The sequence below is a fragment of the Idiotropiscis lumnitzeri genome, chromosome 4, assembly GCF_059441095.1.
Source record: "Idiotropiscis lumnitzeri isolate Australia: NSW breed Sydney's pygmy pipehorse chromosome 4, RoL_Ilum_1.0, whole genome shotgun sequence".
In the NCBI taxonomy this organism is placed as follows: Eukaryota; Metazoa; Chordata; class Actinopteri; order Syngnathiformes; family Syngnathidae; genus Idiotropiscis; species Idiotropiscis lumnitzeri.
This window is the reverse complement of record NC_142394.1, coordinates 30,063,717-30,086,737: the sequence shown is the minus strand read 5'-3', so window position 1 is coordinate 30,086,737 and position 23,021 is coordinate 30,063,717. Positions and strand designations below refer to the sequence as shown.

General features: G+C 46.8%; 3 protein-coding genes across 7 annotated transcripts; 2 read left to right on the top strand and 1 right to left on the bottom strand.

Moving 5' to 3' along the window:
• Nucleotides 1-3,060: 3,060 nt before the first annotated feature.
• Nucleotides 3,061-9,691, top strand: LOC148339136 (urea transporter 1). Its single transcript, XM_088293551.1, has 8 exons — nucleotides 3,061-3,226; nucleotides 4,505-4,694; nucleotides 5,043-5,171; nucleotides 5,988-6,177; nucleotides 7,018-7,165; nucleotides 7,883-8,017; nucleotides 8,117-8,166; nucleotides 9,114-9,691. The coding sequence occupies exons 1-8, from the start codon at nucleotides 3,100-3,102 to the stop codon at nucleotides 9,294-9,296; spliced, it is 1,152 nt and encodes a 383-aa protein (XP_088149677.1). The 5' UTR covers nucleotides 3,061-3,099; the 3' UTR covers nucleotides 9,297-9,691.
• Nucleotides 9,368-19,224, bottom strand: LOC148339135 (protein O-GlcNAcase). The gene is made up of 17 exons (XM_088293545.1): nucleotides 18,925-19,224; nucleotides 17,584-17,635; nucleotides 16,404-16,501; nucleotides 16,198-16,328; nucleotides 15,949-16,120; nucleotides 15,776-15,874; nucleotides 14,899-15,168; nucleotides 14,716-14,802; nucleotides 13,706-14,151; nucleotides 13,395-13,569; nucleotides 13,205-13,261; nucleotides 13,048-13,133; nucleotides 12,857-12,961; nucleotides 12,254-12,345; nucleotides 11,984-12,167; nucleotides 10,344-10,503; nucleotides 9,368-10,282 (listed from the first exon to the last, which is right to left on the bottom strand). Exons 1-17 carry the CDS (start codon nucleotides 18,962-18,964, stop codon nucleotides 10,146-10,148), a joined length of 2,391 nt encoding a protein of 796 aa, XP_088149671.1. The 5' UTR covers nucleotides 18,965-19,224; the 3' UTR covers nucleotides 9,368-10,145.
• Nucleotides 18,558-22,197, top strand: LOC148339134 (E3 ubiquitin-protein ligase TRIM39-like). Of its 5 annotated transcripts, none has more exons than XM_088293549.1 (7): nucleotides 18,558-19,315; nucleotides 19,853-20,185; nucleotides 20,824-21,057; nucleotides 21,126-21,267; nucleotides 21,347-21,373; nucleotides 21,449-21,594; nucleotides 21,672-22,197. In XM_088293549.1, exons 2-7 carry the CDS (start codon nucleotides 19,856-19,858, stop codon nucleotides 22,092-22,094), a joined length of 1,302 nt encoding a protein of 433 aa, XP_088149675.1. In that variant the 5' UTR covers nucleotides 18,558-19,315; nucleotides 19,853-19,855; the 3' UTR covers nucleotides 22,095-22,197. The 5 variants fall into 5 exon arrangements, with proteins under 5 accessions (XP_088149675.1, XP_088149674.1, XP_088149673.1 ...); XM_088293548.1 differs by having other exon boundaries at nucleotides 18,559-19,449; XM_088293547.1 differs by having other exon boundaries at nucleotides 18,560-19,398.
• The last annotated feature ends 824 nt before the right edge of the window (nucleotides 22,198-23,021 follow it).

Below are 23,021 nucleotides of genomic sequence, written 5' to 3'. Positions count from 1 at the left end.
TTTTTTAACTTCTCTGGTTGGATTTGTGGAGTCTATTTCATATCACGCCTAAATTAGGTGGCGTGAGCTCGGACTGCGGTAGTGATGCACCTCGGCTGTGAGAATGTTTGTGCAGATGTGCGCGATTTTGCGTGCGTACGTGCGCGTGTGCGTGCGCGCGTGCGTGTGTGTGCACGCACGCACATTCCGATGTTTACTGCCTGTGTTTTGTCCCCTTTACTGTGCGAACAAAGACAGCTGAAATGAAATGTAAACTGTACGTATGCTCAAATTAAACCGATCAAGTGATGACAAACGGACGAGTTTGTCTTTATTTGTCTGATCTATTCTCCAGACGCCGTCCATACAAGTTTTAAATCGTGTTCGCATCTCAAATCATCTTTCCGCATTGTAATGAATGGAAACGCAATTAATCTGTTACGAGTCCGCTGAAAAGATGTTGATTATGAAAAGTATTCGTGCGTATACAATAGCCGAACATGCCTTACTCAGTCCAACCAATCAGAGGACGGGAAAATGCTGATGTCATCGAGAGTTCCTAATCTGATTGGTTAAAGAAACAGCTTTGTTTATTTTGTCGTTTTTAGTTTGAGTGGACAGCTAATGTTTGTGAGGCCGAGGCCGGAAAAGAGTCACATGGCGACACTTGAAAGCTGCAATCTGATTGGACAAAAAAAATCCAATCGCACATTCACAGTGCAGAGAAATTCATTCATTGCCGCCAAAGCATTGATCCGGTCCGTCTGCACAAAGTTGGTGCATGCTGGGTAAAGAGCCGATGAGTCATCATGGAATTGCTCTTCATGCCGGCAGACTTCTTTCGCAGTCAGTTTTTCTGCCCCCCCCACCCCTCGTGCCCACACGTCGCCTCGCCAGCCCGACGGCCGCCATCCATCTCCGCGCCTCAATTTATCGTGACGCAAGGCCACGCGATGTTGCGTGATGCTGTCCGATGGTGGACCTTGTGGAAGGAGTCATACTTGTTGCCGTAGCAACAACATAAAGGCAGCAGCTGCCCATGGCTGACAGGAAAACAAGACAGACACAAACATCTTATTTGGTTGTCGTGAAGTCATCAGCTTGTGTGTGTGCGTGTCGGCACAAACGAACAAGGCCCGTACCTCTGCCGCCATGGCAACAGAGCCCTTCAGTGGGAGGGAGCGAAATGAAAGCCAGGAGGACAAAGGAGGAGGAAACTGCTCGCTTTCTTTACAATGTCGAGTCAATCTTGAACATTTTATCGAGCGCCGAAGGGGAAGTCGTCATTCCAGCCAAAAAAAAGCAATTCAAGGTGAGCCCGGCGTGGATTTACTGAGCGTTGACAACTTTTCTCAGCCTTGGACCACTCACTAAGAGCTGGGATAGAAACGGCGCTCCCGGGGGTGTGGTGTTTTTTTTTCTTTTTTTTTTTTAAAGGCCCGTTCATCATGTCATGTCACTTCCATTCCTCTTCCTCCCTCTTGGCCTTCAAACCGAGTCAGCAACCGTTCATCACCTTCTCTGTTATCGATTGGTTCTCACTTGTCATGCTTCTCCTGACTCCTGGATGTGTAACGCACAAACACAAAGTCTCGCCTGAGCTCGCTCATGCTCATCACGGCAGTCGCTGAGTGCGTCGTGCATTTCACACGGAGGCCTTCAGTGACGTCTTACTTAGTCCGACTGGAATAAATCCTGCTCAAAATAGCATCATTTATGGTAGTGAGCGACTTTTGGACGACCTTGCTTTACATGAAAGGTCCGTGCAAGTGTATCTGCAATTAAATGCACACTTTTCCCTCCTTCGGCCGTTGTGGTTTAAAAAAAGCAAGAATATATTTGAGATTTTCGTTACGACTTTCGGGTGTGTTGATTCTGCATAGCGCAACCGCCCACGAGTGAGTATCCAATCACAAAACGCGTTCATCACCTTCAACGTAAGGCCAGCGAGAAGGCCTGTGATCAACTCGTGATCTGATTGGCTATCGCAACCGTCTGTCCACGGTAAAAGCCCACTTGAGACACAGAACAGACGCCCACATGGTTGTGTCCGAAGGCTTCGGACGAATAATGCGTGCGACTGATATCATGAAATCTGCCTGGCAACAGAAACTCGCTGAATTCTGATTGGATAAAAACTCTCACCTAAAAATCCAACACTAGGATCAAAGTGAAAATATGATTTTTTTTCTCTTGATTATGTTAGGCCAGCAGTGAAGGCCTTGTAGGCCTTGACCACTGTGTCAGCCTATTTGAATCCATCAGAACTATAATCAATAACCAGTCGTTTTGTTGCCCATCCAAGCGAAAACAGGCTTCCATCTTTTGTTGAAGCACATTCCGCAATGTTTTACTTTTTATTTCCTTTCGGCCTTCTTGTGGCCTGACTGGTCAGCCCAGCTCAAGCCCCGCCCTCTCTTCTCCATGCAGCCGAACTCATTGTAGAGGTTTTTTTTTTTTTTTTTCAATGCTAAGCCCCGCCCCCTCAGCCACTTTCTGGCTCAACAACATGACTGCTGCAACTGATTCCAATTAGCCGGTTGACAGACGTTTGTGTGCTGGAGGTTTGCCTTGCACTGTGCGTTGGAGCAGTGTTCTGGACGTTTGCTTGTTTTCAATTCCAGTCATTTTGCTTCAATTCGCATTCTGCCGCTCTTCAACGACTTCAACCATTCAAATGTTGTTGCGGGTCGACATTCGTTGGCTTGGCAGTCATCTTCTGCTTGTTTTTCATCGACGCGGTCGTTTCCCTAAGATAAAACAAGTCGCAGCTGCCGTGTCAGATGTTCGTTGACCTGCAAACAAAGCCAAACGCATGCTAATAGCTTTGCAAATGAAGCAAACAATGGTGGGGAGAGCGCCATAAAAAAAGTGGATGAGTAGCCTAAATAAGCAATAAGTGATGAGATGATTGTGACCTGCACGGCCTCATCTTCTTCCCGACGGGCTTGAACTTTGTTCCTTTGTGGCTCATCCAAAGCGGAGTCAATACGTTACCCGGTCGACCAGTTTATAAGTCATCAGCTCGGCAGCAACGGGAGAGCGGATGGGGTGAAGGGGGGGGGATTGGAAGGCTGAAAGAGTTGAGAACACTTGCAACTTGTCACCGGAGCGCCAACCATGTGGACGGACGGTGAAGGAGACGCGCGGAAAAGCGGCAGGAAACGAGCCAGCGACAACGGCCGTGTCGTCAGCGGTCTGATGGCGCTGACTGGCGACATGTTCTACTTGGACAAGTTCATGCAAGGTAAGGAAACTCACCAACTTCTCTGGATTGGAGTGATGGGAAATATGAAGGCACTCTACTTGTGTGGTCTCGAGGTCGTTACAAAGTGAAAAAAAAAAAAACGGTGACGTGTCAGGAGAAAGATTTGGGATAAATTTAAGACACCGCAGAGAAGAGCGTTGAAAATGAGGCTTTAAAATCATGAAAATCTTGCCATGCTCGTCTCGCAACAATAAGGCGCTCTAATGTGTCCATTGCCTGCCCGCATGCTGTCGGTCAAGTCAGACTTGATTAAAAAAAAAAAAATAATAATAATAATAATAAATCCTCCGTCTTGCTATTCTGCCGTTCTCTGCTTGTCACGCACACACTCAGGGTTGACAACGAGGCGCTCTACCAGATGACCCAAAGGTAAAATGCAACTGCACATCACAATTGCGCCGGACAGCCATCAATCAAACGCACGCGCTCGTGTTCTTTGACAGAGCCAGAGTGCTTCACGCGTGCGTTTGTACATAGCTTGAATTCCATAATTAATTCTTAGAATCAATTCTGGTTCTTTAAAAAAAAACAAAAAAAAAACTAGCTAGCCATATGAATGTGTCTGTTCTTTAATTTCATGACCTTTGTGAACTTTATTATAACGTGACACGTACTAGCGTAGAGTGTAATAGCACATCCATCACAGTAGATGGCAGTGGCGCTCTCATAGTCCGAGAGTGTGCTAGCTCCTCTTCAGCGGTGTGTGAACGATCATTTTATCGATAAATGACACTCATAATAGTTGCCGTGGTGAGTTGGTTGCATGCACACAAAATATTTTCTTCTTCTTGTCGTAAACGTAACGAAAAATATTTCTGAAGCACCGCATTATTCATACCTGATTTTGGACCTCACAAAGCTGGGGAGATCCGCGGGAATGGCTTGGTGTGGGTGCCTGACAGGGAGTGAGGAAAGAGGCGTGGCCAGTGGGGATGGGCGCTCACATTGCTCTCAAGGAATCGAAATTTCGCGCCGATGTTTCAAATTCCAAACGATTCCGGGGGAACGGACATGTTAGTCTCGATTTCACTCGATTCTGGGTCATCGATGCCCGATTTCTAGTCATGCCGCACTGTTTTAGCCACGCCCCCACAAACCAGAAATACTGAAATGGGGAAAAATACCACAACGGCGTACGATGCAATATATTTTTCAAGCTTTGCTCAAGTTTTCACGGTCTTTGTTCTTGAATTATTGCTTCAAATCTCCAGTGCAGCTTTTTCTTTTTTTTTTTTTTCTTTGCCGATGCTGTCGCAGACAAGTGGTTTGTGCTGCAGCTGGCCGTGTGGGCCCTGCGAGGGGTGACGCGGGTGATTCTAGCCAACAACCCGCTGAGTGGTGCCGTCATGCTGCTCGCACTCTTCTGGGCCTCCCCCTGGCAAGGCCTGCTGGGAACACTGGGCCTGCTGACCTCCACGCTCGTCGCCGTCATCTTGGGACAAGATAGGTTCAAGCCACAGCCGCTAACACACACACAAGCTTGTTTAGTTTTTTTTTTTGGAGGACATTCCAGAGGAGGGAGTCGAAGTTTCATGCTTGTGCAGATTCTTGCCCAACACCCTCATAATACACGCTTGAGCAACAATATCGATCCTTATTTAAAGATGGCCGAATGAAATAGAGCAGACTGTGAGCCACTTGAATCACGCCTAGGTGTGTCCACACTGGGGTCCTTAAAAAAAAAAAAAAAGAAATTCCACATGACTCGAGTCTCCCACCTCTGTGACTTTCTGAAGTAAGCTTTGATTCGTTGACCGTTTTGGTCACTGAATATTATTATTGTTTGTGCTCGCAGCGCGGAAGTGCGGGCAGGACTCCACGGCTTCAACGGAATGTTGGTTTCCTTGCTAATCGGCGTATTCAACAGCGCCGGAGACTGGTACTGGTGGCTGCTGCTGCCCGTTTGTTTGGGCTCGGCTACAAGGTGAGAAATGCACGTCCAGTGGTGGGCGGTCGAGGCCTTCAAGGCCTAACAAAATCAAGAAAAAATGATCATATTCTTCACGTTGATGCCATATTATATCCTAGGGTTGAATTTTTAGGTGAGAGTTTTTATCCAATCAGAATTCAGCTAGCTCGTGTTGCTAGGCAGATTTCATGATACCAGGAGCACGCACTATTTGTCCGAGGCCTTCAGATACAATCTGCCGTCTGTTCTGTGTCTCAAGGGAGCTTTTCCCGTTGATCGACAGTTGCGATAGCCAATCACATCACAATTTGATGACCGAAAGGCCTTCTCTCTGGCCTAAAGTTGAAGGTGACAAACGCGACTTGTGATTGGATACTCACTCGTGAGGGGGCAACGCTATGCGGAATCAACACACCCAAAAGTCGTAACTGGCGAATGTTTGAAAATCTAAATGATAATTTTGCTTTTTTAATCCACAACGGCCGAAGGAGGGGAAAGTGTGGATTTAATTGCAGATACGCTTGCGAGGCCATTTTCACGACGGACCTTTCGAGAGAAGCTAGGTCGTCCAACACTCGCTCAGTAGTGCGTTAGTGTGTTTCTGTTGATTATTTGTCCAGCCGTGGAGTCATAAATGATGGTGATATGAGTGGAACACATCAATATTAATTTTGAAAACTAATTTCGAATCCTTAACCTGATTTGAAACCAAGGCCCAAGTTTAAAACATTTCTTTTTTTTTTTTACGAAGGAGCTGATATTGCCAGACGGATTAATCAGTCACGCCTTTTGAATCACACCACTCCATTTATTTGTCTTTTCCCCCCTTAGTGTCTTCTTCTTCAGTGGTCTCTCACCAGTGCTGGACCGCTGGGACTTGCCAGTTGCGGTCTTTCCCTTCAACATCGTCATCGTCCTCTACTTCCTGTGCACCGGCCCCTACAACCCTTACTTCCCGCACCGTCTTGCCGTAGCGCCGAGCGCCGTGCCGCCCAACGTCACGGTTCTCAGTGCCGTCCGGGTATTATTTTCAGTGTTGAACCTCCAAGTTGACTTGCTCAGACGAGCCAATCAGAGGACGGGAAAGTGCTAACATCATTGGCGAGCTAGCCGGGCACGAAAAAGTCTCGTGGAGTTCGAAATCTGTCGATGTTAAGATGTGGAATAAAAATATCACACACACATCTACACACTCTCTGTTGGCGTCCTAAAATAGTGTTTGCTCCTCCCAGCGGCCTGTTTTCCTTCTTAGCTTTCGCGGCTGCTTCTTCACTTGCTACGTATAATTCCTCAATTCCCGTCTGAGGATTTCAAAGCATCTGAATTTCACTCGGCATCCTCAGCTTTTGCAGTTTAGAAGCTTTTTTTTCATAAATAATCACCTCCTTCCCTTCCCAGTTTTTTTTTTGGCTCCTCCCTCCCTCCCTCCTCCTTTCCATCTCTCAATTCCATTTCCTGGTAGCCGTTCGCGGCGAGACATGACGATGACGTGGGTCCTATTTATATTTCATGTCTTCATCTTGCACTCTGCCCAAGATGGCTGTGCAAAAGCGGCATATCAAAGAGTCGGGTTAGGGAATCTGCCACTTCCACTGGTTGCAAGTAATCGAAATGATCTATTGTATGTAACAAACAGTCAACAAATTTGATGAAAAGAAGCCAAGTGGCCGATATAAAGTGAGGCTTCAATACGCGCCCCGCTTAACTGTTAAATGCCAATCAAATATCACAATCAGTCCAATCATTTGTCTGCCTACACTTAACTACTCCAGCCCAAAGTCTCTCGCTGGTTGGCGCACACTCGCTCTCCAACGAGGCACTCTAAATATATCACATCCCAATGCTGCGTTTTGGTGCACAGGTGCTGCAAGGTATCCCCCTCGGCGTGGGCCAGATCTTCGCCTGCGGCTCCATGGGTCCCTCGCTGCTCATCCTGGCTGGACTTTGTCTTTACTCCCCCTTGCAGGCCGTCCACGCGCTGGTGGGCTCTGCCGTTGGAACGCTGGCTGGTGAGTGTCAGTGGACAACAGGAAGTCAAAGCCAACCGGCGGGAGGGGACGCGAGGTGGATATTTTGTATCCTGCGCGTGGAGTTTTTTAAATGAGACTTTTTCATTGCAGGTTTATTAGCCTGTTTGGCTGGCACCCACATCACTCACCAGAATTCCTTTTAGAGTCATACGTACACACTCAAAAGTCACTGAGAAGAAAGTAGACCGTGATGATGGACGGGGAAAAAATTGACACCCCACATGGATATGTTTTTGTGTTTAACAACACAAAATCTATTTTTATGAAATGTCTCACTAATGCAGATTATTTTTTTTCACTGATACATGCTACTGAAAAGCTCTCACACAATACTTTTCCCCCTCATACACACTACTGGAATGTCTTCCTACTGATTTTTATTTGAAATATTTAGAAATACTACTTAGATGCTCTCATGCATGACATGTCATCCATGAAATGTATCCCACTCCTATACAGCTGAAACGCACTCATGCACACCACTGCAATGCTCTCACACATGACTAAAAGCCTTTGTCCAATATGGTAAATTTGCAGTTAGTGTACGAAAGCATTTCAGTCGCGTGAGTGGAAAAAAATCAAATAAAATCTGCTGTTGCGCGTGTAATGATGCCACCTTGTGGATTGTTTTAGTACTGACAAACGATTCCTGCGCCTGCACACGAAGTGTAACCGTGAGCGTGCACGTCGTTGCAGGTTTATCCGTGGCAGTGCGCCACGAGCGTCTCTACTCGGGTCTGTCCGGCTTTAATGGCGCTCTGGGCTGCATGGCTGTCGGCGGACTTTTCTTCACGTTCGGCTGGAGGACGCACCTGCTGGCCGTCGCTTGCGGTAAGTCGCAACACGTGCGCGACAACAACCGCTTCAATGTGCCGGACGTTGCAAAAAGTTGTCCCGAAGGCCTTCATGTGCGGTGCGTGTCCTCCTCAGCGTTCCTCTCTTCCTTCGTCGACATCGCTTTGGGCAATCTGCTGGCAAATGTGAGTAGAAGGCGCTGCGAGCCAACTTCGTTGTGTGACGAAAACATGGAAGGATCGTGCATCTCCACACGAGACCCCTCAATTGATGAGGAACATTTGCTCGTGCAATAAATGTTCAAAAACGACATTCATGTCACCCAAAACAACCCTAAAAAAAACATGCACAGTCACTGGAAAACATCTCACTTTCACACACAAAAAAACTCTCATATACAGCAAAAAACATTCACGCTCGCCAAAAACATTTGAGACCAACAACTTTCATGCTCACAAAAACACAAAAAACAAAACAAAAGAACCCTCTCTCACTCCACTCACAAAAAATGTTTTGTAATAGAAAACTTTCAAACGCACCCAAAAATTCTCATACTCACTAAACAAAACTGTTTTGCTCATTACAAATCTCACAAAAAAGCAGAAAACTCACTCACCAAAAACTCTCCTGCTAATAAAAAAAAAAAACTCAGACCCCACCCAAAAAATTCTCTGTAACCCCAGAACTAACTCGCACCAAAAATGATCACGTCAATCAGATCAAACGCGCACAAAAACTCCCACTCACACTTAAAAAAAATTTCAAACGTCCAAAAAGCTTTTGCACACACCAAAAACAAGTCATATAAAAAAAAGAAAAAAAACTCTCACTCCCAAAATACTTTGATTGCCCAATTTCTCATCCTCACCAAACACATTCACACACAAAAACTAAAACAAAAAAAAAGACGATCACACAGGAAACCTCCACTGCATAATTTTGACTCACCAAGACTTCTCCCTTTCATGTACAAAAAAAACCCGAAAACAAACACACCACTCTCACACACGAAAACAACTTTCAACAAAAATCACTCCAAAATGTATTTTTTTTGGTGTTAATTTTGTCGTCTGTGTCACATGAAATGGCCGCCATTTTGAGTGAAAGCCGCGATGGCGTTTGCGCTCTCCAGATGGGCCTGCCGGCGTGCAGTTGGGCCGCCACACTGACGGCGACGCTGCTGCTGCTGCTCCCGGGCACGTTATCGGCGCACCGAATCCCCCTGGCTCGGGTCAAGGCCCCCGAGCGCAATTTGCGATCCCGCAGCCGCTGGCAAGCTGCCGGCGCTGCGGCAAGAGACACCACCGACGTCTAGCGGCGGACATTTTCAGCATCCGTCTGGCGCCGACGATCATTTGCTGCGACACAGTCGAGACGGCTCGCAGGTGACAACTGAAGGCAACTTTTATTAGCACTGTGCACAAGTGAAGGAATTACGGCGACTTCTTTGGTCGCAATGTTACCTTTTGTGGATGATTATTGCCTTCAAGTGGTTTTGAATCGCTTCTACGAATATGCTAATGAGCTTTGCTGCCCCAAGGCTTCATATTTATTTGACGTCTTGAATCAACATGCTATCAAACGCGAGACGCGATTCCCTTCTCACAGACAGCGGTGACGCGTTTGGTCATAAGAAACATATAAAAAGTGCTTTTCAGGCTGGAATTGATTGAATGATCGAGCGTGAATTGTGTAAAAAAATAAAATAAATCAACAACAACCAAAAGCAAAGTGTAAATACAAAATACTTTCACAAACATTTTGCCTCTTGAAAGAACATTCTTCGTGCGTACTTTCAGTTGACGGATGACGTATATATATTATATATATATTGTGCATGATTGTTTCTGAAGTGGTTTGTCTGCACATGCACAAGCATTTGAAGTGTTTTCTCCTAAAACTACATTAAAGCTTTTTTTTCTTAATTCCATGAGTAGCCACAAACGTTTCATGCAAGTCAATACCCATCTATACTAAGCACGTGTAAAATTTTCCATGAGCTAGCAAAGGAAAAGTACATCAGTTTGACTAGTTTGAAAATGCGTATGTTGTGCGGCGCCTGCGTGTGCCCACCGCATTCGTGCAAATCTTACGTCGGTGTGCGCTGCGAGTGCGTTTGATGGTGACTTTTTTTTCGCCGTGTGCGTGTCAAGTGCCAATGTCTTCAAAGCAACCTGGCCATCACCACCCCCTCTCTGCTCCTGGCTTCCCCTCTGAGGATCTCCAGGAAGCCCAGTTTCGTCAGGAACTCCAGCCTCTGGCGGTCCGTCGGCTGAACCTCGCAGAACACGCCCTGAGAACCTGCGCGAATGCACCCGGGTTAGCGGCAATGTTTGACAAATTCGCAACCCGACGTCCTCACCGTTGGCCTTGAGCGCCACCAGGAGGGTGACAAGCAGGGTGCGGCTGACGCTGACGTCCACCAGCTCGGGCAGGGTGTCAAGACGCAGCTGGGAGGGGAAGTGATAGAGGAGCGAGTCTGGATACTCTCCCTGGTCCTCCTCCATCAGCTTAATTAAGTCCTGTAAGGAAATAAAAAATTCTATAAAATACAACCAGCAAATAACTGTCTTTGTTCAATTACAATTTTATTTTCCGTGGCCATTTTTTGTTCAAGACAAAGCCTGTCTGTGGACAGGTGTTGCTCCACTTCCTTGTCTTTGGTAGCTTTGGCAATATGCTCGGGGTCGTTGACCATCTGCACTGTCGAGCGCCATCAATCAGTTCTTAAGTATTTGGCTGAATATGAGCAGATAATATTGCCCCAAACACATCATTCATCCTGCGGTTGTCAGCAATTCTATGTTCATTAAACGCAAGGGAACCTGACTTACGCAGAATTAGCCACATTCAACAGGTATGTTTTATCACTTCTGTTTGTTTCTTTGAATTGGTTGTTCTTTCCAAAAAAATTAAAACTTCAAACCAATAACCAGAGCTGGGCACTTGACCCTTTTTTGCCGGTCGGTCCCCCGTCCTCGGGCTACGGTCTTTGTAGCCCTCCGGCCTCGACCTTCCGGTCTTATTCATAAAAATTGTTGAGAGTGATGCTAACGGAATTGATTTATTTAAAGATTGTTAGCGGGCTAATTTCCTATTCAAATGCGCTTACCTTATTGAGGTCTGCAGTGTTTGGTGTTTTGTCTTTCTTCTCCACGAACGTGCCGATGTGGCTTGTTTTTTGATAAAGTTAGACAATCTCGCACTCGTTGTGCCGCAAACTGAACTGCTTTATTAAACTTCTCTGTCGCAACTACTCCGCATCTCACATCGAACAACATTTCGCTCCCCCGTAACATTAGCCAATCACCTTCGTGTGCACTTCAGGGACCACACGGAAAACATTAACTCAAAGAATATTACCCAATGCAAGTAAGTAGCACAGTTGGTCGTGGCGCTTTTGACGTGTTTGGAGACAATTTTTGTCGTTTGCTTATTTGGACGCGACCACATCACAAACCCAAGGGCCGATTCGTGGGGCTGACAAAAATCCACCACCGGCCGGAATTAAATGAACCTTTTTTTTTTTTTAAATTGTCACCCCCCCTGCTAATTGAACCAATTTTTTTAGACTTTGTCCCCCCACTCCCGCCCCCGCCCCCGCCCCGGAGGGCCGGGCCGTTTCTGCCCCCGCGACGGACTGCCCAGCTCTGCTAATAACATTTAGCGCCACCATCTCACATGCTACAAATGTAGCAACTTTGGCTAACGTCGGCTTGTTTACAGTGCTAATGCTAGCATCGTATTGCTAGCTTTGCTATTTTGAATCTGATCCTCGAGCTCAAAACCACTCCTCTGCAATTATGCGCGTGCAGTTTCGAGGACATGAAGGACAATCAGCGTGTGCTTTGACGCTCATTGCGAGTAGCGAGGATGAAGCCAAGTCCTCCGTTGATGTCAGAGCCTGTTTGGCTCAGCCTTCTGCCTATTTCTCACCTCCATGCGTTCTATTTTTGTGCCCATTCAGCATCCAGGCTCCTCGGCGCCCACACGTGTTCGCACCTGTGTGTTTGAGTGTCCCCCGTTGGGTTGGTACTTGTCCCTCATGGCGGGCAGCCAGCTGGCTTGACACCTCTTGGCAAAAGAGCGCACGTCCAGGATGCCCAAAACGCAACCGCACACGCCCAGCTCATCCTCCAAGATGAAGCTGAACTCGGGACACAAAGCCAGGCATGGCCCCAAACACCTGAGCAAGCAAAAAAAAAAACCAAAAAAAAACAGTTTTTAGTGTCTGTGCAGGACGTCTGATGAGGTTGAGATCTTTCGACACACCTGTCTCCCACAACATCTGGATGAGACGCCCCGGAATCTTGGCCACATTGGGACCTCAGGTGAAGCTGACGCACCATCCGGTACAACTCCACCTGGAAGAGACCAATCAAATGTACGATGAGTGTGAGTTGGCCCAAGAGGAAGTAAACCAGAGATGTCAAAACTAGGGCTCGACCGATTTATCAGCCAATGGACGGACAATGTTAGTTTATTTTATAATTATCAAAATCGGCTGATTTAAAAAAAAAAAAGTTTTTATAATTGGCAAAATTGACAGATTTTTTTTTTTTTTGGGGGGGGGTTGTTTTTATTTTGTTAACACATTAATACTTTACAATATATGACAAAAATAATGACATAAATTCACACCGCCTCCTCAAAAAAAAAAAAAGGTCAAAGTATTGTAAAACGGTCAGATATTCTGCCTTTTGTTCATATATGTTGTGTTGTAAGCGTTAAGGAAGTCAGTCGATGATCAGAATTTTCTTCCGACAAATATTGGAATCATATTTAAAAAAAAAAAAATTATAATAATAATTGGTTGGGCCTTAGCCAAAACTTTGTGGAATTTGTACTAAAAATAAAAAAAAAAAAGCTCCCTACCTTGTCCTTACTGTGGTAGGGCCTGATGTTGTAGAGACGCGAGGTGGGGAACAGCGGAGGAGGGTGAGTGAAGAGTTCGCTGCTGCTGCCTATTGGGAGAAGCATCTGCGCTCATGCACCAGATGCACAACAGAGTTGAGCCCCCAAATGGATATTTTTTTTTTTTTTATGTGACCAAGCGGACGACCGACCTGCACTTCCCCCGATACGCCGCCTTTGAACGCCCACGGCTCCGACTCGTCCCCCAGCAGCTCGCTTCCTGTGGTCTTCCCGCACACTATCTCAAATCAAAAATACTTTTGGGTCTGACCATGGCAATAACAATAATTGAAAGACGCCATTACTCACAGTGGAAGCAATTCCTCCAGGAGGCCAAGGTGGCGCTGTCATTCAGGACACGACCGTCTGAGCGACAGACGAGCAGAGCGTGTGAGAGCAGAACAGCTGAATTGCATTTCCATTGATGATTTTTGAGTTACAAGCAACAAATTCAACTTGTATCTCAAGGCACCATTGTATTCTTCTGTACATTCCTCACCCAGCCAGCATACGAAGGCCTTGGCCACAAGTGCCGTGTTCCTCAGGTCCCACACATAAGGGTAAAGGTCATACAGCACCGCCCGATTGGCTCCGCCCACCACACTGCAGTGCAGCTGCGCGATGTCTTCGCACAGAGACAGAAACTCAGAGGCCCGGTCCCGCCATTCATCCACCTGTGGACACGAACCACAATCACAAACTGGATCCAAACAGAACCTGGAGAACCGGACTGTTCAAAGTTTGCCACATATCAAGATTTCTTTTGTCTTCTGTAAGTTTAGACACCCCTTCCGTGGACGGTTTTCAGACCTTGTGAGGCAGGTTCTTCTTGCCGTTGGCGCTGACCAGGTGGCAGTTGCTCTTGAGCCAGGTCAGATCTTGGATGAGTTTCTGGGCCGACGGGCCGTGCTCGTGAGGCAGATAATGGAGGCCCACCAGCAGCCGCACCTGAGCCTCACTCAGTAGACCTTTGCCGCCCCCGGGGCCTCGATTGTGGTTCTTCGGTCCTCGGACTCCCCCTGCGGGTCTGGACGCCGGAACTTGATGACTCGCTTGTCCAGGCGGCCGTTTCTCGCCCTCTCGGACCTTGCTCTCCCCTTGGCCCTTGGTGGGTGAGGGAGGGGGAGAGCTCGAGTTGAGCGGGAAGACGGGAAGTTTCGCCACCGTGGAGGAACCTCGAAAGGTGGAAGTGCCGTCGGATTTGTCCGGGGTTTTGGATCGAGAACAGCGCTGATCGGCTCGTGCGCTCTGCCGACCTGAGAACGAATTCAGATGCATGCATTTTTGTGGCTCGTCACGGCCTTCTCTGCTGGCCTAACATAATCAAAAAATCATAATCATATTCTTCACATTGATGTCATATTATATCCTTTAGGTTAGTTTTTATCCAATCGGAATTCCCCTGGCTCGTGTTGCCAGGCAGATTTCATGATACCAGTGGCACTCACGATTCGTCCGAAGCCTTTAGATACAATCTATTCTGTGTGTGTGAGGGCTGTTTAGAGTTGATAGATATTTGCGATAGCCAATCAGATCACGAGTTTGACAGTAAGGCTTTCTCGCTGGCCTTACGCTGAAGGTGACGAACGCGTCTTGTGATTGGCTACTCACTCGTGAGGGGACAGCGCTACGCGGAATCAACGCACCCAAAAGTTGCGACCGTTCGAAAATCTAAAATATATTTTTGCTTTTTTAAATATGTATATTTATATATATTTAATATGAGGGGATTTATGCAAGTCGGACTAAGTAGGACTTGACTGAAGGCCGACGTGTGAAATGCACGGCCCGCCGCCGTTTTGTGAGAAGAGTATATTTACCTGCTTGTAGCGGTTGGTTGAGTTCTTCCATCCAGTCATGCAACGCCGACGACAAAGCTCTGTCGGGACAATAATCTGTCTCCTCATCTAAGGGATAAAATTTATTTTTTACACGTCCCCTACTTTTAAGTCACAGAAACAGCCGAATGGGAAATAGACGACAGGATGTCTGATATTTGTCACCTTTTCTCTCGTGGCTTCCAGCTCTGTACCAGCTCGCCAGCGTGTGCAGCGGGATGTAGTTGGCCTCAAACTCGCAATTGGGATTGAGGAGGAGGCCCCTGAGGTGGCCCCTCAGCCAAGGCTCGCGGCCCTTGAAAGGACCCAGAAAGAGCCGGCGGGAGTCGTAGTCGTTGGCGTGCAGGTTGTCCCAGATGAGCGGCGGGCGCTGAAGGACCGACTCCACCTCGGCCAGACGCTCCACGGATAGTTTCCTGGAGATGACCTTGTTTCCTGTAAGCCACGGAGGGGATGGACAAGTACAGGGTGAGTTTTCTAAATCTGAATATATAATCAGTTGAATGAAAAAAAAAAAAAAAGGATATCACAGGGAAGAAAATACTAATTATAAACCAAACGCAAAAAAAAAAAAAATGAACAAACTCCCCAAAATCTTCAGAAACGGACGGGGGAAAAATTTCAGGAAAAAGATTGTGTGTGTGTGTGGGTGGGTGTGAGGGGGGGGGCGTCCACAAGCTCATTTCAAGAGGGGCGGGGGGCACCTGCACCTCCACCCACCTTCTTGCTCCGCCAGTGTTTTTGACACTTAACCAGAGCTACTCAATTATTTCATGTTACGCCCCACTAGCAAGAAGAAAACTATTTGCGCCCACCCCCCCACTCTCTGTCGCAACTTTAAATGATAGCATTTTCGTTGCAAAACAAACCTACGCCGTCGTGTTAATACTCGCTGCGCACAATAGGCAAGGAGAGCGCCACTGCCAACTAGTGGAGTGGATGTGCAATTACACTTGATGTAGTACGGCAGGACAAAAAGCATGTTTCCCAGCCTAAGTTCCCGTCGAGTCCTCCAGAAGAAAGAAAAAAAACAGCGCCTCACCAGTCCATATAACTGTGATGTCGGGAAGCAAGTCCTCGCCGACCGTTTGCAGGTAAGGAGACTTTTGCACGCTGGGGGAACACAGAGAGCCGCAGTACTCTGAAACGGAGAGAAGACGTTTCAAATTTCGCTCCACGAGAGGAGCTTCGAAAAAGCCGCGCGAGGACGCGTACCGGTGGGGCAGAACAGGAAGACGGGCGGCTCCCCCAAGTAGCGATACATCTCGTTGGTCACGGTCACCTGAGCGTGCGCGAACGAAGAGAAGGCCTCGCTGTCGGCCTGACACAACGAGTGATCGATGTCGTCGAACAGGATGGCGAACGCCCGGCAGCCGAGGTCGGACACCTGCACTCACCCGCCGCAACGCAAGTTGATGGCAGTCCGAGCGCGCGCGGCTTTGTCGAGTCTCGAGCGTTACCGACTTGTCTCAGCTTGCGTTTCAGAAGCGTCAGGTCGCACGGGGACGAGAAGACGATGTCCTGGCCGGGGGAGAGCGCGTAAACGAAACGCAGGCCTCTCGTTTGGGCCTCTGTGATGAGAGCGCGCAATTGCCCTGCGAGGATCACATTTGAACATGCGCAAGAAGAAGAAGCTGGACTGGACACACGCAGGAATCGGACGTTCTTACCTTCCTCTTCAGGTGAATAAACTTCTCTCCACAACAATCTGTGCTTCAAGTCATCTTTTGGACCGTACAGGTAAGTGTTCAGACCCCAGTTCTGCATCCTGGCACAGAAAACCAGAGGGAATGTTGACTCTGGTGCGAAGCTACTGCCAGGATGGCCGAGTGGTCTAAGGCGCCGCGTTTCGGTCCCAGTCTCCCCAGGAGGCCTGGGTTCGAATCTCGAATTTCCCCATTGTGGGACTAATAAAGGGAATCTTTTCATCCGCTCACTGAGGAGTCATCGTTTATCATACAATCCGCAGCCTGTGTTTCGTGAAATAAAATGCGCACAATGCAAGAACACATGACAACTCTTGCCCCCCCTTCAATTTGTGAAAGTAAAAAAAAGCATTCCCGCTCAGTAGTTTGGATTTAGTGACATCAAACGTGAGCTCGTGTGATCACCTCCACAAAATCCAAAATACCGTGAAGATCATTTCTGCACATACACGGGCTGAAGCAGACACGAGCAAGAATGCGCACACGAACCCCGACCGGTTATATTTCGGATTTTAGCTACGCTAAAGTCGCTTCGCACATTAATCAACCACGGAGAGTTTCATCCTTTTGACATGTTGAAGTGGTCATAAGTTGACGCGTCCACATGAATTTTGGTGGCAGTTGATCACCGTTTTTATAAGTAATCAAAGTACAATGATTTCCAATGGAGGGTCCCTGAAGTGACTCTCGCAGGACATGGGAAGAGCGGAGGGGGGCGTGGCCATATTCCTCATTCAAAGTCGGCATCTTTCAAGTGCTCATTTATTTCCTAATTTCTCATTTCCGTTTCCTGATCCAAAAAATATATCAACTGAGCTTGAAGCACATAAACTTGTCTTTTTTTTTGTTGTAGGTGGATGTCACTTCCTGAAAAGACGTACCCAACCAGCATCTCATCTCCGCTCGGTCCCCACTGTGCCGAAATTATGCAACCCTGAGTTCCGCCTCCATTTGAGCCGAAACAATTGGATCTAAAAATAACGGCAGAGCCCACACACCGCGCCAACACGGTGACGGATGACTTTCCAAGCTTGTGTCCACGCACTGACGACGACGACGAAACACGCATTTGTGGCTTTACGCAGGACAATTGGAAACTGTAGCAACAGTCATGATTACGCAAAGGCGATGTCGGCACACTTACCACTGGAAGAGAAATCTCCTCTGGTCCATCGACCACGGTCTCCCATAGAAACCTAAAAAGGGAAGATAAAAGATATTTTTACGAGCCAGGTTTTTTTTTTCAGACCGGTACGAATATTCACTCTTTGAGTTCTCACCGACACTGAGCAACGATACCTTTAGTTCTTTTGATAAATCAATGTTAATTTTATTTTATTTCCGGCGCAGATGATGATGTTCCAATGTGTTAAATTGCTCTAGTATAGCGCCATCTACTGCCGAGGAGGGCGTATTCGATGTCAGATTATGCTTTTTTTTTTTTTGCCTTAAGTATCAGTGGCTGGAATCATCCATGAGTGCCTGATACATTAAATCTTTGAGTTTCCTTGACGTAAAATGACATTAATTGTCATCATCGTTTTATTTATTTATTTTTTTATGGGAATGGACAAGCACAAATTTAGAAGTGCAAGCAAGTCATCCATCCTTGTACATGATGCAAGTTGCCATCTTGTGTTTGTATTTTTGATCCCTGGGTAGCATATTGCGTCTCATTTATGCATCATTTCACACCGTCGTCGCTTGCAGCTGTGCAAATATTCACGGGAACAAATGAGCAATTTCCTCCAAAATATGGCCAAAGTCAACGAGCTCATCCATCCTCTGGACCCAATTTATCTGTGGCGACGCTCTCCATCATGTCTGCTATTTTTAGAAATGGGAGCATCTCCAGTGTTTCTCTCCTCCCTTTGTGATGTCTGAATATGGATGTGTGTGAACGTGCAATGTTGACCAGTCACAATACTGCGCTGATAATATTCACCTTTCGATCCAGAAGTTCCTTTCTAGCTGCCCTGTGATGAGTGTGTGCGATAATTACAACAATTCTAACCTAATTACAGACAGTACCGGACAACCCCAAAGGAGGATGGACAGCTTACGTTGATAGAGATCTTGCGCATGTTTTTGTGCATCTCCTTCATACTGAGGGCTGATTCCATTCTTCTGTCATCTTGCTACTAAAAGAGACCACTATAAACCCATCTCACAATCAACACTAAGCCCTTTTATCTTTAAATGTACACACCAGTCCAATCACCAGCATTTGCATTTTCAACATCCCATCCATGGCTACCAGTGCCTTTTTTTTGTGTGTGAGCCTGCAGCCATTGGAGCAGACTGCATGAGGCATTTCACACATCACAGGTGGGATGAGCATCCCATGTCTTGGTGCATGCATGCGGAGTCAAGGGAGATACACATAGAATGTAGGTCAATGGAGAAGGAGAAGGAGAAGGGGGAAGGGGAAGAAAGAAGGCACTGAGCACACGACGTGAAGGATGCTGAAGGCGAGCGCGCTTACCTTCCACCACCCCGCAAAGAAAATGCTGCTTCTCCTCCATCCTGCCTCCCTTCCCGCGTCCAAGGCAACCAGGGAAGCCGTCTTTTCGCCTAGTTCACGCTTGAACACTTCATTCTGCTTCTTCTTCCTCCCCCTCGTTCATCCTCTTCATCACTGCCGCCGCGCTCACCGCTGGATCGCGGCGATGCGTTCAAGTGCGCAGCAAAAGCTCGTTCTTTCTAGCACTCGCCATCGTCTTGCTTTTTCGCCCCGTTTCCACTCTTGCTTCGTTTCTGCATTTCAACACGCTTATTGTTGAATTAATACCTGACAGAATAGAAATAGTGGAAGAATTAAATGCTGACGTGTTTACTCCTCCCCTCGAGTGGGCGTGGCTTGACTGAAAAGTGGGGTAAGTGCACAGCAGGACTTTGTAACTGCTCCAAGTGTTTGCTTACGTTGCCCCACGGGGACATTTGACTTTCGGACGTCAAGGTAGGACCCAAAATGCGAAAAGTCATCTACGTACATTTGTCCTAGATTAAAGTAAGTCTAAATCGGCGCCTAAAAATTCCATTAGGCAGGTGAAATTTAATTTAAGAGAGGAGACGTTCACATTTGACGTGCATGCCAGCATGCTGGACTTTGAACAGCTTTGAATGTTAGTTAATGATAAGGAAGTTGTGGCGACTGCATGTGATTTGAGCGTCGAGTAATTAGATTGAGTTGCTCTTTTGAAACTTTGCCACTCAATTAACGCCCAAAAGGCCGCCAAACGTAATTAAAGGTCAACGAAGCATTTTTTGCATCTCACATGTTATCACCTCGTCACCACCATCATTTAGTATTCATTTGACAATTTAGATTTCATTCACTAGTCTGTTTTTGTACCTTTTGAAGTTGTTTCCTATCTTTGATTTGTTGTTGAATGTTGCTGATATTTGTCAAGGTCATGACCTCCCCCGGCACTCTCTTGTCCGAGGCGCTGCTCCAGTGCGGCATCTGTCAGGATGTGTTTTCCGAGCCAGTGTCCATTCCCTGCGGCCACAGCTTCTGCCTCAGCTGCATTGCATCCCGCTGGGACCGCAGCGCCGCCTCCAGCTGCCCCAAATGCGACACGCTCTTCGCCACCCGGCCGGAGCTCCGAGAGAACTCTTTCGCTAAGGAAATGTCAGAGCGCGTCCGAGCCAGAAGGAAGCAGATGGACTCGGAGGTTCAGGAGATGATCCGTGACAGACTCCGAAAGTTGGACGAGATCAAACACTGCGTGGAGCTCAGCAAAGTGAGTTGGCCTAACACACAATACAGTATGCCAAAAGATGGCGCCAAAGCCCAACGAATAGGAAAGTAGTAATTGGCTTCCGGCACATTTTGACTCATGCGCTACCACCAAGTAAAAAAAATGGATCTTTGAAGTCTTTAACTGTCAATGGCAGTAAATCAGATAAAGACCATTTAAGGGGAAAATATATCCTTATAAAATTTAATTTCACAAGTATTTCACCAAAATCTCCCATAAACCGCATTTTTCCCTCTGTACTTGTTTTTAATATAGTTCCGTGATTTGCGGGTATCCTTGGTTATCAGCCGTGTATCAGAAGCTAGGCTAGCCAAATTCACATTGAACTACATAAACACGTAAAAAAAACAGAAAATAATTGAGAAGCACTGCCTTAAGAGCTCCGTACAATCCTGAATGTTGGAAAAGAAAAATGTACATAATTCGCAACTTGTTACTGTAAATTGCGAATTATGCAAATGTTTTATGCGTGCAGTCTGAGTGGTTTTGAAATTGGCTGGATGTGATATTTGAAAGAATTAGCATTAAGCTAGTGGGCTAAATGCTCGGGTTGTTTTAAATACAACATGCATTCTCGTAGAGCAGTTTCATATTTAAATAACTTTGAATTCTGCCTTCAGGAAAAGGCCAGGCTGGAAGTGGACCGCGGCGCCGAGATCTTCTCTGCGCTCACTCAGGCGCTGGAGAGAAGTTGGTCCGAGTTGCTGGAGAACGTTCAGAGGCAGCAGTCGGCGATGGAGCACGCCGCCCGGCAGCTCGCGGCGCAGCTGCAGTTTGAGGTCAACGAGCTGGAGAGGAGGAGGAGGGAGATGGAGCAGCTCCTGCACACCGACGACCGCCTCCTTCTTCTGCAGGTCGGCGGCGAGCCCATTCACTTTTCGCCTTTTTATTTTTTTCATACGCCTCAATTTGTGTGCGTCAGAGGTCTTCAGCCTTGTCTTCAGCGTCCGAGTCCTGTTGTGACAGCGGCGTCCACTCCGAACCGTGCGTGGGAATTGTGAGGAGAGCTTTGACCCACGTTGATCAACAACTCTGCTCTTTTCTAAATACGCTTTCCGGACAAGGTCGGGAGAATTGCACGATTTTCAATGCAAGGTCTAAGCTGCTTGATGTCTTTCACGTATTTTTCTTTCTACCTTGCAGAGCATGACGTGACGTTGCAGTATGCAAGTAAGCAGACGTTACGACTACAAATCTTGCTTCTGGCTCAGGATTGTTCATAAGAGTTCCTGCGCTCCTTTGTAGCTGATGTTTATCTGGACCCCAGGACCGCCAACCCGTGGCTCGTTCTGTCTGAGGACGGGAGACGGGTTCAGGACGGCGACGTGGAGCAGGACCTACCTGACCTGCCTGAGCGCTTTGACACGGTTCCTTGCGTGCTGGCCACCGAGGTAACTCGAAACGCGACAGAAGGAGCAAGCGAAAAGAGGCGCAGGAGACCCATCTGTGTTTTTTTTTTTTAATGCAGGGTTTCACCACCGGGAGGCACTATTGGGAGGTGGAAGTGGGGGACAAGACGTCGTGGGACCTGGGCGTGGCTCAGGCGTCCGTCAAACGGAAGGGATTGGTGACGCTTAGCCCACACGACGGATTCTTTGCTGTGTGTCTGAGACGGGCCACAGAGTACCGGGCCTGTGCGGAACAAGCGCAGATTTTGTATCTCCCCCAAAGGCCGAAGGTCATCGGGCTCTTTTTGGATGTGGCGGACGGGACGGTGTCCTTCTATGACGCCGATGCCAAGTCGCACATCTTTTCGTTTACGCGGGTTCACTTCACCGAGGCCGTTTTTCCACTTTTCAACCCGGATGTGAATGACGACGGAAGGAATAGCTCGCCGCTCGTCATCCGGCCTGCGGATGCAAGCATGAGTTTTGACAATGTTACGATTTAATTCAAATGATACAAACTAGTAATAGACCGATTATCGGCCGGGATGATTATCAGGGCCGATCCTTGCCATTTTGCCGATAATCCGCATCTGCCTTTTTAATAACTTTTATAACTTTCTCTCTCTCTGCTGTGCTGGTGACCCTGTTTGCTTGGTCACTTGTGCAGTGGGTCGCAGCCAATCAGCTGCCTGTTTGCTTTTTCATCTCGAGTCACACGCACTACGACACTTGAGTACAATGACAATAAAGGGATTTCTATTTCTATTTCTATTTCAGACTTTGCCAAAATTTTAAGAAATGTCAGTCTACTATGACTCACAACTAATAGAATATTATTTTCCATCGTAAACTTTAATGAGATTTCTGTTTTCATTGAACTATAAGACGTGCAGCTGAGCCTGGGAGCTCCGTGCACTTTTTGTTAGACTTTTAAAATAACGTTTTCTATTTTCTAAAAAAAACTTTAACATGTTGTGAAACACAAAATTTGTTTAATAAACGTGCTTAAAGGCATTGAAACTAAGTCAAGTTTTGGAGTTTTTGTTTTTCCAAATTTTGACACATTTTTTTCAACTAATGAATATCGGCTTGAGATAACAGTTATCGGCCTCCATGACTCCTAATAATCGGTATCGACCCTGAAAAAAGTATATCGCTATAGCAATAATACAGACACAAAGCAAAAACGTTTTTGGGATGAATATCTTTTTTATTTAATACCTGGAATAAAAAAAAAAATCTACACCACCGAAAAGGGTGTTTTGAACAACCCTGACAAATTTTAATGTTTAAAAAAAAAATTGTCAAGTATGTAAAATCAAGCTTCATGGTGAAAAATCAGGTTGTTCACTCGGCTGTTGAACGCTAAAGGCTCATCTAGCATCTTTTTTACGTCTTCACAAAACTTCATTTTTCATGACCGAAAATGA